The sequence below is a fragment of the Aulonocara stuartgranti genome (assembly GCF_965226115.1).
Source record: "Aulonocara stuartgranti genome assembly, chromosome: 4".
Lineage (NCBI taxonomy): Eukaryota > Metazoa > Chordata > Actinopteri > Cichliformes > Cichlidae > Aulonocara > Aulonocara stuartgranti.
Window position 1 is genome coordinate 36803997 of NC_138942.1, and position 18372 is coordinate 36822368.

General features: G+C 42.0%; 1 protein-coding gene across 1 annotated transcript in view; it reads left to right on the forward strand.

Annotated features, from left to right (window-relative positions):
* The window catches only part of LOC309704947 (protein NLRC3-like), a 146302-nt gene that overhangs the window by 69075 nt on the left and 58855 nt on the right, over window positions 1–18372 (forward strand). The window contains exons 3-7 of the mRNA XM_082530467.1: window positions 8913–8991; window positions 9153–9339; window positions 9469–11269; window positions 12183–12356; window positions 12632–12799. Coding sequence (XP_082386593.1) covers window positions 8913–8991; window positions 9153–9339; window positions 9469–11269; window positions 12183–12356; window positions 12632–12799 — 2409 coding nt within the window. The remainder of the gene's footprint in view (window positions 1–8912; window positions 8992–9152; window positions 9340–9468; window positions 11270–12182; window positions 12357–12631; window positions 12800–18372) is intronic.

The window sequence follows — 18372 nt, forward strand, 5'->3', positions numbered from 1 at the left end:
AGATGTGCTGACATCAGCAGCAGCACAGCTGTGTGATACCATGAATCTCAGTTATTGATCCAACACACAGTAAATACAAAGATCAGGATTTCTGAGAGTAATCATTATGAGTCTGAACACATGATCACTGAATGTTAGTCTCCACAATAATAAGCTAACACAAGCAAACACAGCTTTCAGCTCTTATTTTGAAACTGGCTTATTTAGAGAGCTGTGATGTGAGCGTGCCTGGCTCTGAGGCACTTGGGTCAGCCTCTGTTGTTTAGAAGTGTTACAGACTGTGAATGACACAGACCTGTCAGTTTCCATGTTTGTCTGTAACACAGCTCAGGGGCTCCATGCTGAACGCATCCATCCAGTGTTATTGATCCAGGACTGATACCAGCATTGGGATCAATACAACAACACACAATCACATGTGTCCACGTGATGTGTTTGACCAGCTTTATTCATTAATGATCAATCAGCTTATTTACTGCATCTGAGTCCAGCTTCATTTAAATGATCCAACCATGAAAATGACATCAGTCCTACAGAAGCACTTCATGCTAACAGGAAGTCATTGATTAAGGTGGAATAACACAGAGACACAACCACTCACAGCTAACCTGACCCCACTAACTGCATGTGTTTGGACTGTGGGAGGAAGCCGGAGTACCGGAGAGGACGCACACAAACACGGGAGAACATGAAGCACTGAAACAAAGATGGTGGATTTGACCTCAGGACCAGGCGGGGTTACGGGGGTCATGACCCCCCAATAATAGATCCAGCTACACTGAAACTGTCAATTTCATTTACTTTTACTGTTTTAAAGCTATCAGGCTGCTTTGTGGCTCACTCAATACTAAACTAAGATACTTTCAGTGTGAATCATTTGCAGGAACACAGGCAGGATTTAAAGTGCAGAACTTTACAGTCTCTGTCTCAAAGTTGGTCTGAACATGCTAACAGCTCTTTGTTTTTTTCAGTTTTCACTGGTTTGATGTAATGAAAGAAATTTTAAAGAAGCAGACGATTGTTGTTATTTTAGTTCTATAGTTTCATAAATCGTGGTGTGGATCTAAGTCAACATTCAGAATAAATAAGATAATACAGCACTTTGATGGTTGCCTTTGTATTTTCCCAGCAGTGCTCAGGTTGGTTCTCGGCTACATTTACATACAGATGTTAATGTGTTCAGCAGCTGGACTCATCTGAGGAAGGAACATTGGAAAGGTGCTCAGTGCACAACTGCATCACTAATTTTATGTAAGACCCTGTGTTTTATTGTATTTATATATTTGTAACATTTGACTCAAACACTTTTGGGAAGGATGAAAATGTTTTCAGGAGGAAGTTTTTCCTTCTGTCCGACTGCAGTACACACAACACTGCGTCTCCCTCCCTTATCACACTTCCTCAGGCTGCTGATGAGCGCCCCCTGGTGTCAGTGTTGATGACGTCATGCACAGTGAAACATAAACAGTGTCTGTTAATAAAAAATCATGTGTCCATTTTCATGTTTGCATCATGTTTCTGTAAAATCATCAGCTGTTTCTGAACCTTCTTCATTGTTTGACTCATTCCAACAGCTGTGAGCTGTGATGGAGTCAGAGCAGCTTCATCACTGATGTTCAGGTGAAGCTGAACTTAATAAACTGTAGAAATGATCAGGATTCAGGCTGGATGTGTAAAACACTTCTGTGTGAGGTCGCAGTGCTTCATATGTGTGTGTGGGCTGAAGCACACACGTGTGAGTCCTCAGAGGTTTCACACACATCACTGCACACACTTATAATCCTAGTTTAAGCTTGTGGATCATATCGGACACATCAGCAGCTCTTTGGAGACAAAGATTTGAGATTTAAGATGAGTCGTAGTCTTTCTATCCATGGTAGCTTCCACTGCTGAGGCTCGGGAAACATGAAGAGGATAATTAAGAGCAAGCATCAGCTCTGTCTCATCTAACTACACAGTATTATGATCATGCACTTATGTCTCAAACTAAGACACAATGAGACAAAATGAGTTCTGTGAGTCTTTAGATTATCAGTAATTCTGGTGACAGTTTGACGCTCAGTGGAGCCATTTTTGGTTTGTGATGAGTGTTTTGTGAGCTTCTGTTTTGTGAGTCGCTCTTTGTAATTTAGAAGATGGTGCAGAAATGTGCGCGCCCTTATCTGAGAGGACACGGAGAGAGTGTCGCAGACTCGAGGTGAGGAGATAAACCTCGGAGCTGGACGGCCTGCACGTTACCCATGTGCATCTTTTCAGTGACATCAAGTGAACCCATAATAAGCATTTCTATGTCTTAGACATCATGTCCATTTCTAATGAGAGATTATTTTTAAATGAGGGAAACCTGGTCTAACAACACGCTTACAACAGAGCTAAAGGTTCACCACAGTGAGACGGTGGGACTCTGATAAGAACTGAAACACTGTGTATGAACAGCTGAGACAAAACTATATATAAACACTCATTTATTCCAGTTTAGTTTACAATGATTTCAAAGTAATGTGGAACGATTCATGTTCATGAGCTGTTACAAACACAACTATTGATTTGTCTATATATGGTCGGACTACAAGGCTCGTGTTGAGGCTCTTGGAATAATGTGTGAATTACAGCAAGAAATGATGGTTTCCCATTTTACCAAAGTGGAATAAAATCACCACAGCAAAGAAATCATGTTATTGTCTGCAGCTAAAATATATGGTGAACATGGTTTTATAATAATGTGCAAACACAACCTCACTCTGCTCTATACGAGGAGCCAACCACAGCTGTCCGGGTCTTCATCCACCACCTCCACCATCTTTGCTCATCATCATTCACTTAATTGCTGATTGGTTTAAATCAAACTCCATTACAGGTTCAACTCCATCATATAACAGCATGTTGACTTTGGATCTGGTGTGCAGTGCCACCTTAAAAGATGAGGAAACTAAGAGATTACAAAAAAAGAAGTGGAGGAGTTAAAGAGCTGCAGCAGATTAACAGTTTCTGACAGTCATGTGTTAGAAATAGGACGATTAGATGAGCTGAGGGATCCATCTACTGCTCAGTGAAGCCTCATCAGAAACAGTCTCAGTGGAAGGATGGCTCTATTGTTAAGGAAGGACACAGGCAGAAAGACTGGCGTCTGTCACACAGGAACTGGACTGAAAATCAGCTGCACATATTCATCAGTACATGCAAACATATTATAGGTGTGGAATTCAGGACAGTACCATCAGAAGTTGATCCACTGTGCAAATGTCTGATTGGCAGTGGCTTCATTTTTCACTATGAACAAACTGCTAATGCAGCATCACAGGACGTCAGCCATGGATTGGCCTCCCCAGACCTCAACATTACTGAAACATCTTAACAGAGGATGGAAACAAAGGGAACCAACATCCAAGAAAAGACCAAGACTCCAGGCTGTGCTGAATTATAAAGGTGGACTGACCTCCAGGGTCCTTAGTATCATATAAGCTCAGTTTGTGTCTTATATACTTTCCATTTATATAACAAAATATATAGAAAGGAGGGTGGTTTAAGATGTGTGTAGAGTTTTATTCATTATCTTTAGACAAACAAAGAAAGCACCATCCATTCGTCTCCAGTCTGTATGAAAAACAGGGGAAAGGTCAAATTAAAACTTTGAAATTCCTTTCACAATAAATCCATAAATAAACAAAATAAAACATAGAAAAGTGTTTAAACCCACTTTTCCATAAAGCTGTCAATAGGAAATGTTCCAGTAAACATGTCTGTGTTTCTGCTGTTTTCCTTTCATGCGTCCACAGCTGACAGGTAACCCTATTGGAGTCGCCATAGTGACGGGTGGCGTCTCAGCTTCAGCGTGTTGATGGGCACAGCCATGGTTACCACAGCTGGAGTTGGTGTACGGCGAGCTGTGAGAGGACAGAGATGGAGAACGCACATTTAACTCTTTAACAGGAGATACGTTACGACTAACAGACGACTGCTGTCTACATGATGTCTTTGCAGCCCTTATGCTACATGTTACACAACTTTTCTTCATGCCAACAAGACTGAGGTGCCACATAGTCGACACATACAGCTGATTATGATGCATGTTTTACTATTGCTATGTTCACATCATCTGCTTGGCTTTATTACTGAGAGCCTGGAGATCCTCTGACGTGTGCATGGCTGATGTGAAGTATGATTAGTCCTACATGACATCAACAGCAGAGGCAATGAAAGCTTTGTTGTTAACAGGTTGTAGGTAAAGTCAAATGTCTACTTCTACACTTGTGTTGGGTAAAGTTCTTCTCCCTGCAGCAGATTTATATCTGTGCTTTCACAGGGCGTGATGTGGAGCTCAGCGCTGAGGTGCAGGTCTCCTTGGAGACAGCATCCTGGCTGAAATATTATCAAATATTATCATGCTTCCTTATTTATTTATTTATGCCTGGAGGACTAAAGGACTCCGTGAGAGACTCTCACCCTAGCAGCACCTGTCCCTCTCCTCCTCTTCAGTTCGCCTCAACATACGCTCGTCATATTCTGTGATATGATTTACTCTGAGGTGTTTGACAAGGTTAGTGATGTTGCCACAACCATACATGCCAACCCTCCCGATTTTTCCGGGAGAATCCCACCTTTCTCCAGATTTTCCACCCGGACAACAAAGTTGAAAAACCATATCGCAGAATTCATAGCGCGGCCCAGCCAATTCCAGTTTCCAACAATGACGGCAGCGACTTAGTTTTAATATCACTCTTATTTCTCTTTCTGGGTCGCAAAAAAACTTTTAACATATTTTCAGGTGAGAATGTAGCTGTGTAAACTTCAAATATCTGAGCCGACCGACACATCGTCTTCAAACCCCGCGGTCTTTCACCACTCGGGTTAAACATGATGTACAAGTCACTTTGATAACTTAAAAATGTTCTTGTTTGGCTTTTTCAGTGTTTTATTTGTTCGTGAGTAAATCGGTTTGGCTGAGATTAAAGTTATTAGATTAGATTAAATTAAATTAAACTTTATTATTCCCTCGGGAGGGTTCCTCCGGGGTTTTCACACAGCTGAATAAACGTCAAACAGAAAACTGATTAAACAGAAGAGTTTACGTCAGTGTCCGGTTATATTTTAGACAGCAAGGAGCAGACGGCAGAGTTTCACTCCACCGAGGGAGCTCGTGACGTACTACCCGGCTTTCTTTAGATTGAAGGCCGGTCCTCAGGTGGAAGCAGCCTCTGAATTTGGACACCCCCGCTGTTTCCGGGCCGGCCAATAATAACGGTGACATTTAACGTATTTTACCCGATAAATAAACCCTGTAAAATATATTTATCCGCCCAAACAGCCCTTTTGAATGTCTCCCTAATTCTGAGGTCTCAAGGTTGGCAAGTATAGCCACAACACCTCACTTTTTTTGCCACATTTATTGCAAACCACGGCTCAGCTGTTTGTGGAGGTAAAATACATCCGCACAATTACGCTCAGCCATTGTTGTGAGTGCGCACGCCAAGGGGCTGCGAGACATTTATACAGCCGTATTTCGCACATGACTATGAAAGGCGGAAGAGGAAGTAGTTCCTTTGAATGTAGGCAATCCGAATGTTATAGTTTCTTTCCACTGTGTTCCTGTTAATGATAAACTACAAATTTACTTTAAATTACTAAAATATCGATATTTTAATGTGAGAATCGATTCTAGAACATAAATGATTGGTATCGGAGGAATCGATATTTCAGGATCGATCCGCACATCACTAGTGTCCAGGTGTGGAGTGGAGCTTGTTGTTGGTGTGTGAAGAAACTGTAAGTTTGCTTTGTTTCCTCCTTTAACAGTTTGTCTTTAGGAACTTTACTGTTTGTTCAGCTCGTGTTTGATTTCTTCACACAACAAACTGTGTGTGTTTGTATTTCCGGTCTCTCCATTAAAGTCAGTGTGTAATGTTTCCTGGCTAACATCAGCTGTGTGCAGCTTAGTTCAGCACAAATCTGCCGCTCCATAGTTCACGGTAACGGACTCACAGCTGGACCAACGAGGCCGAGTGTGTCCGCCACTCTGAGCTACGTTCGTGTTTGTGTACTTGTAGTTTGTACTTTGAGTTCACTCAGAGCCCACAGAGGACGCAGCGTACGTGATGACGTCACAGCCCTTTACCGCCTTTACTGTCACTGTGATTAATATTTACACAGGAGACACCTGCAGAGCTCTGACGCTAAGCTAGCACACAGCATGCTAACACTAAGCTAAAGCTAGGCTAGCCAAGAACCCAGAGTGAGGTTAAAGCTGAGTAAACACTGACCCCAGACCAGCACCGTGATAAAGTGAGCTGCTGCTGCTGAACTTGAACAGGTAACAAAGTGATGAGCAGTCAGGCTGCAGGTTTCTACCTGTTCATGTTTCTACAGTAGAATCACTTTGAAGTGTCTTTGTGCTGTTTCATCTTTGATTTGTGTTCATAAACACTCAGAGAAACATCACGTGACCTCATCAGGATCTGTGTTGGTGTGTGGGGCTGTACCTCAGCTTTATGTTGTTACATGCTCATTTGTTCATTTTAACATCAAAGTAATGTTATGAGGAGTAATGAAGTAACGTACTCCATTACTTTTAATCAAAGTGTTCTGTGTAATATGTGTAATAATGACTGTTTTGAGTAATGACCAACACTGATCACAACAAAGAGGAAATGCCTCCAACATGCACAAACATTTGAGCCACAACATGCAGTTAATGTGCACAAATGTCTTTGATATGCTGCTCAGTGATGGTGGTGACTGTCAGAGCAGAGCTACTGAGAATCAATAAGTAATATCAATGATGGGATCAGAATCACTAAATTCTTCTCATCCCTGTCAGTATCATACATGTGCTGTATAATGTGATAAATGTAGAGGTGCTGGCTGTTCTCTCACTCTGCTGTTTAGCTGTAAAGGACGCCTCCCTGCCTTTGTCTCATTCATGACCTTTAATAGTCTCTTCTAACATGCAGAGATCTGTATGATCTGTTTCATAGAGTCTAACCAGCCTGTACAGGTAACAACAACAGTCACTGCATCACTGACACACAAACGTCATCTCTGTCAATAACAACATTCATACATGGAATAAAAACACATCAGTGGATCATTGCTGGAGCTGATGTTTGTGCTCCTGGTGCAAAGGCTCTCAGTTTCCTCCTTGAAATAACATCAGTGGTGGGTCAGCGACATGCTTTCTTTCCCTCTCAGGTTTAAATATCTGGGACTCTCCACCGTTTGGTTTTAGAGCTGAAGAAGCTTCTCAGATGAAACGTCTTCCAGAAACTTAAAGACGTCTCTTTTCTCTCCAAGCTCCTTAGATCACATGACCTGGATGACTGAACCTACAGATATATTGACCTGGTTTCTAGGTCACATGACAGGTCAGAGGTCAGCGACTGTAACTCAGTTCCTCCTGTTAATGTGAACTCACTGAGTGTTTGTGGTTTACCTCTCAGACTGACTGAAGACGATGATGGAGGAAGAGGAGGACAGAGCAGAGTCTGCAGGGTCCAGCTGTCCGTCTGTGAGGAGTGACCGGTCCAAAGAACGACCTCCAGCCTTCAGTGGTGAACCTGGAGCAACGAGGTCAGAGAGCTGAACTCACTGAGTAACAGAAATAATTCTGCACTGACATTATAATCAGTGTTGACTCTGGTTGATTGTCTGACTGTGTTTGTGAGCTGAGAGGAAATGAAAATGAGTTTGTAACAAAAATCAGTTTTGTCCAGTTTTCCTGTAAAAAGCTGAACTCTAATCTAAGAGGATGTTACTGACAGGAAACAGCTGCATTATCTGCAGTCTGTGTGATCACAGCTGCTTCAATCATGTTTGTGTCTGCAGAGGTCAGAGGTCACAGTCTGCAGGGTCCAGCTGTCCGTCTGTGAGGAGTGACCGGTCCAAAGGCGACGTTCCAGACTTCAGTGGTGAACCTGGAGCAACGAGGTCAGAGAGCTGTGATGACTCCTTTACATGTTTGTGTTTCCTGGATAAATATGACCTGAAACATCCTCAGATTGTTACAAAGATTCATTAAAAAGAAAACAATGAAAGAGAAAAGATCCAAATGTTCGACTTGGTCATTTGCTGTTTGAGGACAGTGATGCTCATATCTGTGGGGAAAGTGTGACCTGAGTGGGTTCATGTTTGTCTTTAAAGAACAGAGCTGCTCTGATTCTCTTTGTGTCTGATCTGTTAAACAGTCTGAGAGGTCACACAGAGACCCAGCAGCTAAAGCCTGGATCATACTGGCTGCTGTTACTCCATCAGGACAACACTGAACCACAGTGGTGTGGATGTAGTGGATAAATCCCACCATACTGATGCTCAGAGTTAACCACAGGGAACAAAACCAGATGTTACCTTCAGATTGTGACCTTTGGAGTGGACGATGCAGATTTCAATAGAGAATAAATGTTGTTGTTTTTCAGCTGTGAAGAAAGAATCTAATTTTCTGAACTTAAGAATTTATGATGCTGGAAACAACATGGAGACTATAACACAACATTTCCACTGTGTTCATAGAATGAATGTAAAACTGTCAGACATTCATTAAATATGCAAAATGTCTACAGAAGCATCAGAGGGTCAGACGTGAAGCACTCAGTGATTTTGATCAAATGACTCATCAGTTATTGATCTGTACTACACTGATCTACCACGTTAGTAAAGCTGGTGTTCTGGTGGTGGAGGGAGACTCGGATCATGTTCTGGTTTTGGAGCAGTGATCTGCTGATGGTTCAGTTTGATGAGCTTCTTCAAAATCATCCCTGACATCACCACTGAAAGGACGTCCATGAAAACAGACTGAAAATTACTGATATGTTCACAATCTGAGAGTTTAAAACTTGACAGACTTGATTCAGATGAAGTTATTTGAGCAGAAACTCCTGGATCTTTATCCTGTGTTGATCTAATCCTTCATGGTTCCTCCACAGAGTGGACCAGCAGAGCTCAGAGGTTCCCAGTGGTCAGTCTGCCCAGCAGCATCAAACACAGCTGGACTCCATATTTATGGTCTGTACATGTACAACAACTACTGTTACATCTGTTCTGTTCACAGTCATCTCCATGCTGCTCTTTGTAGACCAGTGGATCGTCAGTGTGTCCAACATGGATCTGATGTTTGGCTCCATGATTTCAGTCTGATTGGCTCATTCATAAATATTCTGTTCCAGCTGCTGGAGGACAACATCATCACTTTTGTGAAGAACGAGCTGAAGAAGATCCAGAAGGTTCTGAGTCCAGATTACCCAGAATGCTTAGAGAGTCAGAGGAGCAGCAGCAGAGAGGCGTTTGTGAAGATCACAGTGGACTTCCTGAGGAGAATGAAGCAGGAGGAGCTGGCTGACCGTCTGCAGAGACGTAAGAGGATTTATCTAAAGATTTAAGCTGCTGGATAAATGAGACATTTTCCAGAGATGGAAGATGGAGCAACATGTTTTAAAGATTAGTTCTTTTTGGAATTGAGTGTTTATTTTTCTTCTCATTCAGAACTTCAAGCTGCAGTTTGTCATCGTAACCTTAAATCCACCCTGAAGAAGAAGTTCCAGTGTGTGTTTGAGGGCATCGCTAAAGCAGGAAACCCAACCCTCCTGAATCAGATCTACACAGAGCTCTACATCACAGAGGGAGGGACTGCAGAGGTCAATGATGAACATGAGGTCAGACAGATTGAAACAGCATCCAGGAAACCAGACAGACCAGAAACAACCATCAGACAAGAAGACATCTTTAAAGTCTCACCTGGAAGAGATGAACCAATCAGAACAGTGCTGACAAAGGGAGTGGCTGGCATTGGGAAAACAGTCTTAACACAGAAATACAGCCTGGACTGGGCTGAAGACAAAGCCAACCAGGACATCCAGTTCATATTTCCATTCACTTTCAGAGAGCTGAATGTGCTGAAAGAGGAAAAGTTCAGCTTGGTGGGACTTGTTCATCACTTCTTTACTGAAACCAAAGAAGCAGGAATCTGCAGCTTTGAAGACTTCCAGGTTGTGTTCATCTTTGATGGTCTGGATGAGTGTCGACTTCCTCTGGACTTCCACAAAACTACAATCCTAACTGACCCTAGAAAGTCCACCTCAGTGGATGTGCTGCTGATAAACCTCATCAGGGGGAAACTGCTTCCCTCTGCTCGCCTCTGGATAACCACACGACCTGCAGCAGCCAATCAGATCCCTCCTGACTGTGTTGGCATGGTGACAGAGGTCAGAGGGTTCACTAACCCACAGAAGGAGGAGTACTTCAGGAAGAGATTCAGAGATGAGGAGCAGGCCAGCAGGATCATCTCCCACATCAAGACATCACGAAGCCTCCACATCATGTGCCACATCCCAGTCTTCTGCTGGATCACTGCTACAGTTCTGGAGGATGTGCTGGAAACCAGAGAGGGAGGACAGCTGCCCAAGACCCTGACTGAGATGTACATCCACTTCCTGGTGGTTCAGGCCAAAGTGAAGAGGGTCAAGTATGATGGAGGAGCTGAGACAGATCCACACTGGAGTCCAGAGAGCAGGAAGATGATGGAGTCTCTGGGAAAACTGGCTTTTGATCAGCTGCAGAAAGGAAACCTGATCTTCTATGAATCAGACCTGACAGAGTGTGGCATCGATATCAGAGCAGCCTCAGTGTACTCAGGAGTGTTCACACAGATCTTTAAAGAGGAGAGCGGACTGTACCAGAACAAGGTGTTCTGCTTCATCCATCTGAGTGTTCAGGAGTTTCTGGCTGCTCTTCATGTCCATCTGACCTTCATCAACTCTGGACTCAATCTGCTGGAACAACAACAAACAACCTCTACATGGTCTAAACTATTTAACAAACTAAAACTTCAATCTCTCCACCAGAGTGCTGTGGACAAGGCCTTACAGAGTCCAAATGGACACCTGGACTTGTTCCTCCGCTTCCTCCTGGGTCTTTCACTGCAGACCAATCAGACTCTCCTACGAGGTCTGCTGACACAGACAGGAAGTAGCTCACAGACCAATCAGGAAACAGTCCAGTACATCAAGGAGAAGCTCAGTGAGAATCTGTCTGCAGAGAAAAGCATCAATCTGATCCACTGTCTGAATGAACTGGATGATCGTTCTCTAGTGGAGGAGATCCAACAGTCCCTGAGATCAGGAAGTCTCTCCACAGGTAAACTGTCTCCTGCTCAGTGGTCAGCTCTGGTCTTCATCTTACTGTCATCAGAAGAAGATCTGGATGTGTTTGACCTGAAGAAATACTCTGCTTCAGAGGAGGCTCTTCTGAGGCTGCTGCCAGTGGTCAAAGCCTCCAACAAGGCTCTGTGAGTAAATCTGTGATCATGTTTATTTTTAAAATGTTGATTAAAAGTGGTCATAGATTTCTTCCATGACAGATCCATGTCCTAAAACCATGAGACAGCGTAGTTGTATAGTATAAAAGAAAAAAGGAGAACTTTTGACCACAATATTGTAACTTGAATGAACTTTTGATACAGCCTTTAAACATAAAATTTATGAACAGAATCGGTGACAAAGGGCAGCCCTGGTGGAGCCCATCACCCACCGGACTTATTACTATCCAACGTATTGCCGGCTATGCCAACCAAGCTCTTGCAATGGTTGTAAAAGGATCGAATGGCCATAAAATGTTTCTCAGTTTTATTATTTTCAGTCACATCTGTTTTTGATTATTAACTGAATATTTTAAAATTCAGGCTTTTTATGTTATACAAAACATCATATTTTCTTATGATGTCTTGTATTGATTCTGAAGGAATAGTTTTCATCAGTATCGCAGATACCAGCCTGAATTTTACTTTGTATTGGATCAGAAAGGAAATCAGTGGCATCACACATCACTTACAGCAACTTCAGTACCACTCCATTTTAATAAACTGGGGGGAGGTGCACCAAGATTCAGTATGAGATAAAGAATTATTTTTAACTGTAAGGTTGGAGAAATCTGTTGTTGGAAATTGGAAGAACAGGTCATCTTAAAAATCACTGCATTGTAGTTTTATTCAGGCCCCTTCAATCTGTGATCGCTGTTGCTTTGCATTGTAAATGCTACTATTACAAAAGTCACAAATATTAGTGTATGTGTGTGTTGTTGGGTAATAAACCAAAAGAACAGAATCTACCAGCACCTCACTGATTTCTGCTTAAAAACAATAAAAAAGCAATAAAGCTCTGATTTGTTTGGTTGATCTTGTCTCCCTTCCACCTTGATTTCAGACTGAGTGGCTGTAACCTGTCAGACAGAAGCTGTGAAGCTCTGTCCTCAGTCCTGAGCTCCCAGTCCTCCCATCTGACAGAGCTGGACCTGGGTAACAACAACCTGCAGGATTCAGGAGTGAAGCTTCTGTCTGCTGGGATGAAGAGTCAATACTGCAAACTGGAAACGCTGAGGTCAGATCAAGCGATATCGATTTTTTTTTTTCATCAATTAACATCATTTAATCAATTTCATTTGGAAAAAATTAACAGTGTTTATGTTTTGTTTTTTTAATGAATCCATCCAAATCACACTAAACTGCCACATTTGTCTTTTGTAACATGAGGCAATAAGGATTCCAGCATGTCCTGAAACAGTGTTGAAATATTGTAAATGTAGTAGCTCCTCATGGCACCATGAATATACTTTAACACAAGTGTTTCATGTCTTCTTGTCATCCTTTCTTCAGACTGAGTGGCTGTAACCTGTCAGACAGAAGCTGTGAAGCTCTGTCCTCAGTCCTGAGCTCCCAGTCCTCCCGTCTGACAGAGCTGGACCTGGGTAACAACAACCTGCAGGATTCAGGACTGAAGCTTCTATTTTCTGCAGTGGAAAGTCCAAAGTGTACAATTCTCAGGTCAGGATTCAGTCTTTTCTGATGATGATTTAAAACCTGAGTCAGGTCGATAAATGGCTTACTCATTTACAACAGACATGATTTGTCAAATCACCTTATATCTAACCCAAAGGTCCTGTGTTTTACTACTTTGATTTTTTAGTAAAACACAGGACCTCTTAATATTTATCTAAGAGACCATATATAATTTTTTTTCCCTGGATCATGTGTGTACCCTCCTGGTTGGAGCTCCAGCAGCCTGTATCAGTGAATGGGACTTTAAATGAAATTGCTGCCCCTGTCAGGAAGAGGTCTGAGTGACACACAAAACAGAAAATATGAGCACTGCATGTGTCTGAGGCTACTCAGATACAGACCTGAATGAGACACTAACTTTGTCTCTGAGAGATAACTTTTATTATTAAATACACTTCATTTCTCATCTGTGTAGAGAATGTAGAGTTTGACATGCTAATATTACAAAATGAAAAATCACACTGAGTCACAAAGAAATTGTTTTGGAGTATTTATGGTTCAGCTGATGAAATTGTTCAAACAAACCAGTAATTTACACTGAAACAGCACAAGTGAAACTTTTTCGAGGGACTTACACTAAGCTTGTCCTGGTACACCTGTAGAGCCCAGCTTCTATGGACCATGAGCTTAAGTTCTGTGCTGCTCTGATTTATTGCCCGTGCTGTCTTTCAGTTCAGCTTTGTCGAGTCTCTGGTAGGATTTCTTTTACATGACCTGTGTAAAAACAAAACAGGAAACACATTAAGCTGAAGTAAGATGCACAATTTGAAAAATGGGGCACAAAAAATGTTGCTGCTTTCTGGAAAGTGCGTCTAAGAAGACCCAATGGAGAAAGTGAAGAGAAAAATCAAAGATTAAGAAGAAGAAAATGGCAGAGGCAGTTTCTCTTGGACTGCCTGCAGATGGGGTGAGACTCTAGAAACAGGGATGATTGGAGAAAATGCAAAGAGGCCATAGGATAAACCAGGAGATGAATACTCTGGTGTTCTGGGGATAGTGGGAGTGAGAGGGAGAGATGCCAGTAAATGATTTCAAGGATAAATTTGAGAGAATCAGAGCTAAGAAACCAAAGCAAGTGGGGAACTACAAACATATGGACAGACTCATAATTAGGCCAAAGACACATTAAAGCAATTATTACAGGTTTAGAAACAGGGATGGATATGAAGGAGCTTAGCATGAATTTGCATTGAGGAAAGAATAGCAACGAGCATCAGAGGAAACAGTTAGGAAAACTAAAAGGATGTACTGGCAGGAATACTGCAGTACTTTAGGAAGAACTACCGTATTTCCCAGACTACAGAGCGCACCTGAATATTAGCCGCACAAGCTAAAATCAGGGGAAAATCCTGTTTTGTACATACATTAGCCGCACCTGACTAAAAGCCGCAGGTGTTTCAATGTTGACTTATCATATGTAAGAGAATATGCACAAAGCGAATTGTCAGGAAAGAGATGGCTGTTTGGAGACACACCCCTTTTATTAATATTTTGAAAAACAAGTTATGGGTACATATTTGCATAACTTTTTAGGTATATGTACAAGTAGCGGTAATTACAAGTACAAAACATGTACTGTGCTTCATAAATGAGTAACAAATGTAGTACATAACAATAACCTACAGCACACCAGAACAATTGATTCGGACTACCTTTTAGGCTCAGGTGCAGTGACACGGCTTTAACAAGAAGAAAAGTCAGTCATTCACCATCTTCCTGCGCACTAAAACCACCAAAGTCCTCTCCTCCAGTGTCGGAAACAAACAGGCTCAGGGTGGCTTCGTCATCCACTCTCAGCTTCTTTCTTTCGTTGTCACTTTCAAAACCAAAGAAATCCTCGTTGTCAGTGTCAGAGTCGAACACCCTCAGAAGGGCCGTGGCGGTGTCCTCCTCTCCATCATGCAGCATTCAGCCCTTCGAAATCTGTTGGTGATCGTGGATGTTTTCACACTTTTCCACGCTGTCAGAATCCAATGGTGGAGTTGGGCATAACTTGCTTTTTGCAAGTTTATCGCCGCTCATCATCCAGGCCTCCAGCTGAACGGGTAGCGCTACTTTGAAGTTTGTTTTTCGCGCTACTTGTACGGCACTACGTTGCCTGACGGATGGACATGTGACCAACATACCACTCTTGAACCCCGATCCTTCCGCCAGGCAACGTAGTGCCGTACAACAGCGGAACAAACAAAACAAATCCGCTCATGGACAATCCATAGAAAAGCCGCACCTGACTAAAAGCCGCAGGGCTCAAAGCTTGTGCAAAAAGTAGCGGCTTATAGCCCGACAATTACGGTACACCAGTTCAGAATGTGTGGAGTACAGTTAAGAACATGAATGCAGACAGGAAACAACAGCAGCTGTTGTAAAGTAAATTCAAACTCCTTCATTAAATGCAGCTGGTTGAGTTGAAAACAATGGAGAATGATTGTGTTACGTTGTTTATTCTCTATAGAAATGGAGCAGGAGTGCATGCAGAGCTGGACGTGGGCTGTATATACATGCGTGTATCTGTTTTGTCTGTGAGCAGAGAAAACAAAGCGCTGGAAATGTCATATTGAAATGTTAAATCAGGAAAATCCTGGAGAAGAGGATAGTTCTAATGTTCAGTTTGTAATGTTGAATTCAACACAGCTCTTAAATGCATAAAAATGACTTCACCTGACGTCAGACTGAACAATCGGATTAGCTACTGATATTGATTTAACCCGTTTAGACCTACCATAGAACCAAGTCCGCCAGAGCTTATATTATATTTTTACATGCTGTAGAGCCATTTTTGGGAGCATTTCAAGTTGCTATACATCAATACAACCATTACAGCCTAAATTTTAATAATATGTATGTATTAAGTGCATAGTAATTACATAAATTGCAAAAAAGTGCAATAAACTACAAAAAAATTGAAAATCGTTTTTGTTTTTTTAACATATATTTCTAGTTAGAGAAATTTAAGAGGCTTATCCCTCAAAACTGTAAATACAAAAAAGTTGCACAAAATAGTTTCCCACCTCAGGAAATTTATTTTGAGTGCCTTCATAGTTTTATTTTTGAAATACACCAATTTTTATATACTGCAGGAAAAACGAAAATAAATATTATACTGCAAATTTGCAAAATAACAGCATATGCATCAAAATAAACTATTTCCAGCAGAGCAATATGAGTCCTAAGCATATGTGGAAGGAAACTGTAACCTAGGACAAGCTGATGGCATAAGATGTAAATACAACTCCTCAGGTTTCATATGCAAAAAAAATTATTGCGCTAGCTCACGTGATTACAGTGCTACCGGGATTTAAAAATAGTTGCGCAAAACGGAGTGTGCCCACTCTGACCAGTTTTAAAGGGTTAAAGCAAGAAAATATGGTATTAGCATTAGATGCCAATTCCTATTAACCTTAAATTAGCATTACCTGCTAATGGCAGTCTACTTAGCATTAACTCCTCACTAATGTAATGCTAATTCACATCAAATTATCTTTAGCTTTAGCATTAGCTGCTAGCTTCAGCCACTAGGTGTGAATGTGCGAGTGAATGTGAGTGTGAATGGTTGTCTGTCCCTGTGTGTTAGCCCTGCGACAGACTGGCGACCTGTCCAGGGTGTACCCCGCCTTTCGCCCTATGACAGCTGGGAGAGGCTCCAGCACCCCCCGCGACCCTGAAAAAAAGGATAAGCGGAAGCGAATGGATGGATGGATAGACGTAGGTGCTAATGGCAGCCTACTTAGCATTAGCAGCTCAGATGTTGTAATGCTAGGGAAAAGAGTGTTAGCATTAGCCGTTCACAATGTTATAAAGTTAAGGGAAATAGTGTTAGCATTAGCTACTCACATTGTTAAAAAGTGTTAGCATTAGTGCATAATGCTAATTCACATCAAATTAGCATTAGTTAATAACGGCAGCCTATTTAGCATTAGCAGATAATGTTGACCTTGGCCCACTGGAAAAGTTCAGAACTAAAGATTTAGGAGTGTTTCTCGATAGCTCTTTCTCGTTTGAGAAACAAATAAATTCTGTTATTAAAACCAGCTGTAAGGTTTATATTGTTGATTGTCATTTATGCTTAGAAATATTTACTCATATATGCTTAGAGTTGTATAATCGATTGCATGATGATAGAGGTTTGATCCTTAGTAGTCTGTAAAGACTCTGTGTGCCTTCCAGAGTGCTCTGGCATGCACACACCACTTGGGGCCATGAGAGAGGTCGTACCCTCTCTTACTGATTTATGGTGTAGGACAGGGGTCTCAAACTCAAATAAACAAATTAAGAATTAATAAGAAAATCAATCAATCTGTAATACATAAATAAAACAATAATAAGATATTTTTAGTCAGTGAACTTGTGTGTTTCTTTCAGTCTTCTATATCTGCTGTATTTAGATTGAAATGTCTGTATTAACAGTTCTATAACCTTCTTCTGAACATGAATGGAACACTGTAGAAAATGAACTGTTCTTCTGAACATGGCTTCTCTTGCCTACTCCTTGCTGCTAGAGACCTGGCAGCGTTTCCTCTCGCATAGCCGAGCCAGATTTGGCCTGAGGGAGGAAGCAGTTGCGGCCCTCAGTATGTCTTGAAGATGATCATCCGTAAGTCTGGACCTGTACTTGGACTTATTGAAGTTCAAAGTGGAGAAGAGCTTTTGGCACAAGTATGTGCTACCAAAAAGGCACATGGTCCGCTTGAACATTCGGGAAAGCCGAGGGAAACTAGGGCTCAATTCTCTCAAAAATTGTCCAAGCTTGTCTGCTTTTCCACTCACCTCGCTGAACTTTGCTTTGAGTTCAGAGTTGCACTGCAGCTCAATGAGCTCCATTTGAAGCACAGAAGGGGCATCTTGCACATCAAAGGAGAAGGGGTCCGCAAAAATGTGAAAGGTGGCTCTGTGTGTCTTGAAGTCAGCAAATCTGTGATCAAATTCCTCCTGTAGCCTCAAAATGACATCAACATACTCGTCAGCACTGAATGGTGTGCCTGCATCCACGAGAGCCTTGCATGCTGGGAAATGGCAAAGGTTTGTCTGAGAGAGCTGAGCTTTCCAGAGCGCCAGTTTTGTGGAGAATGCTCTCACGTTGTCATAGGCAGCACTGACAAGTTGCCCCTGGCCTTGTAACGTCTTGTTCAGTACATTAAGCTCATGTGTCATATCAACAAGAAAAGCTGAGTCCATGAGCCATTTGGGATCAGTTAGCACAGGAACACTAACTCCATCCTTCTCCATGAAGGCTTCACTTCTGCTCTCAACTCAAAAAGTCTCTTTAATACATTTCCCCTGCTGAGCCAACGTACCTCAGTGAAGTCGAGCACATCCCCATATTCTGACTCCATTTCCTCTAGAAAAGCACAGAACCTTCGGTGCTTTAAGCCCCTGGATCTGATTTGGTCGATGCATTTCACAACAATAGACATCACATTGTCAAACTTCAGGCATTTGCTGCAAAGGACCTGCTGATGGATGATGCAGTGCAGAGCAATGGCCTCCTCCACGCCTTCCTCTTCCAGTTTGTTTTGTGCCACCAGTCCATGTTTCCTCCCTGTCATTGATGGCGCTCCATC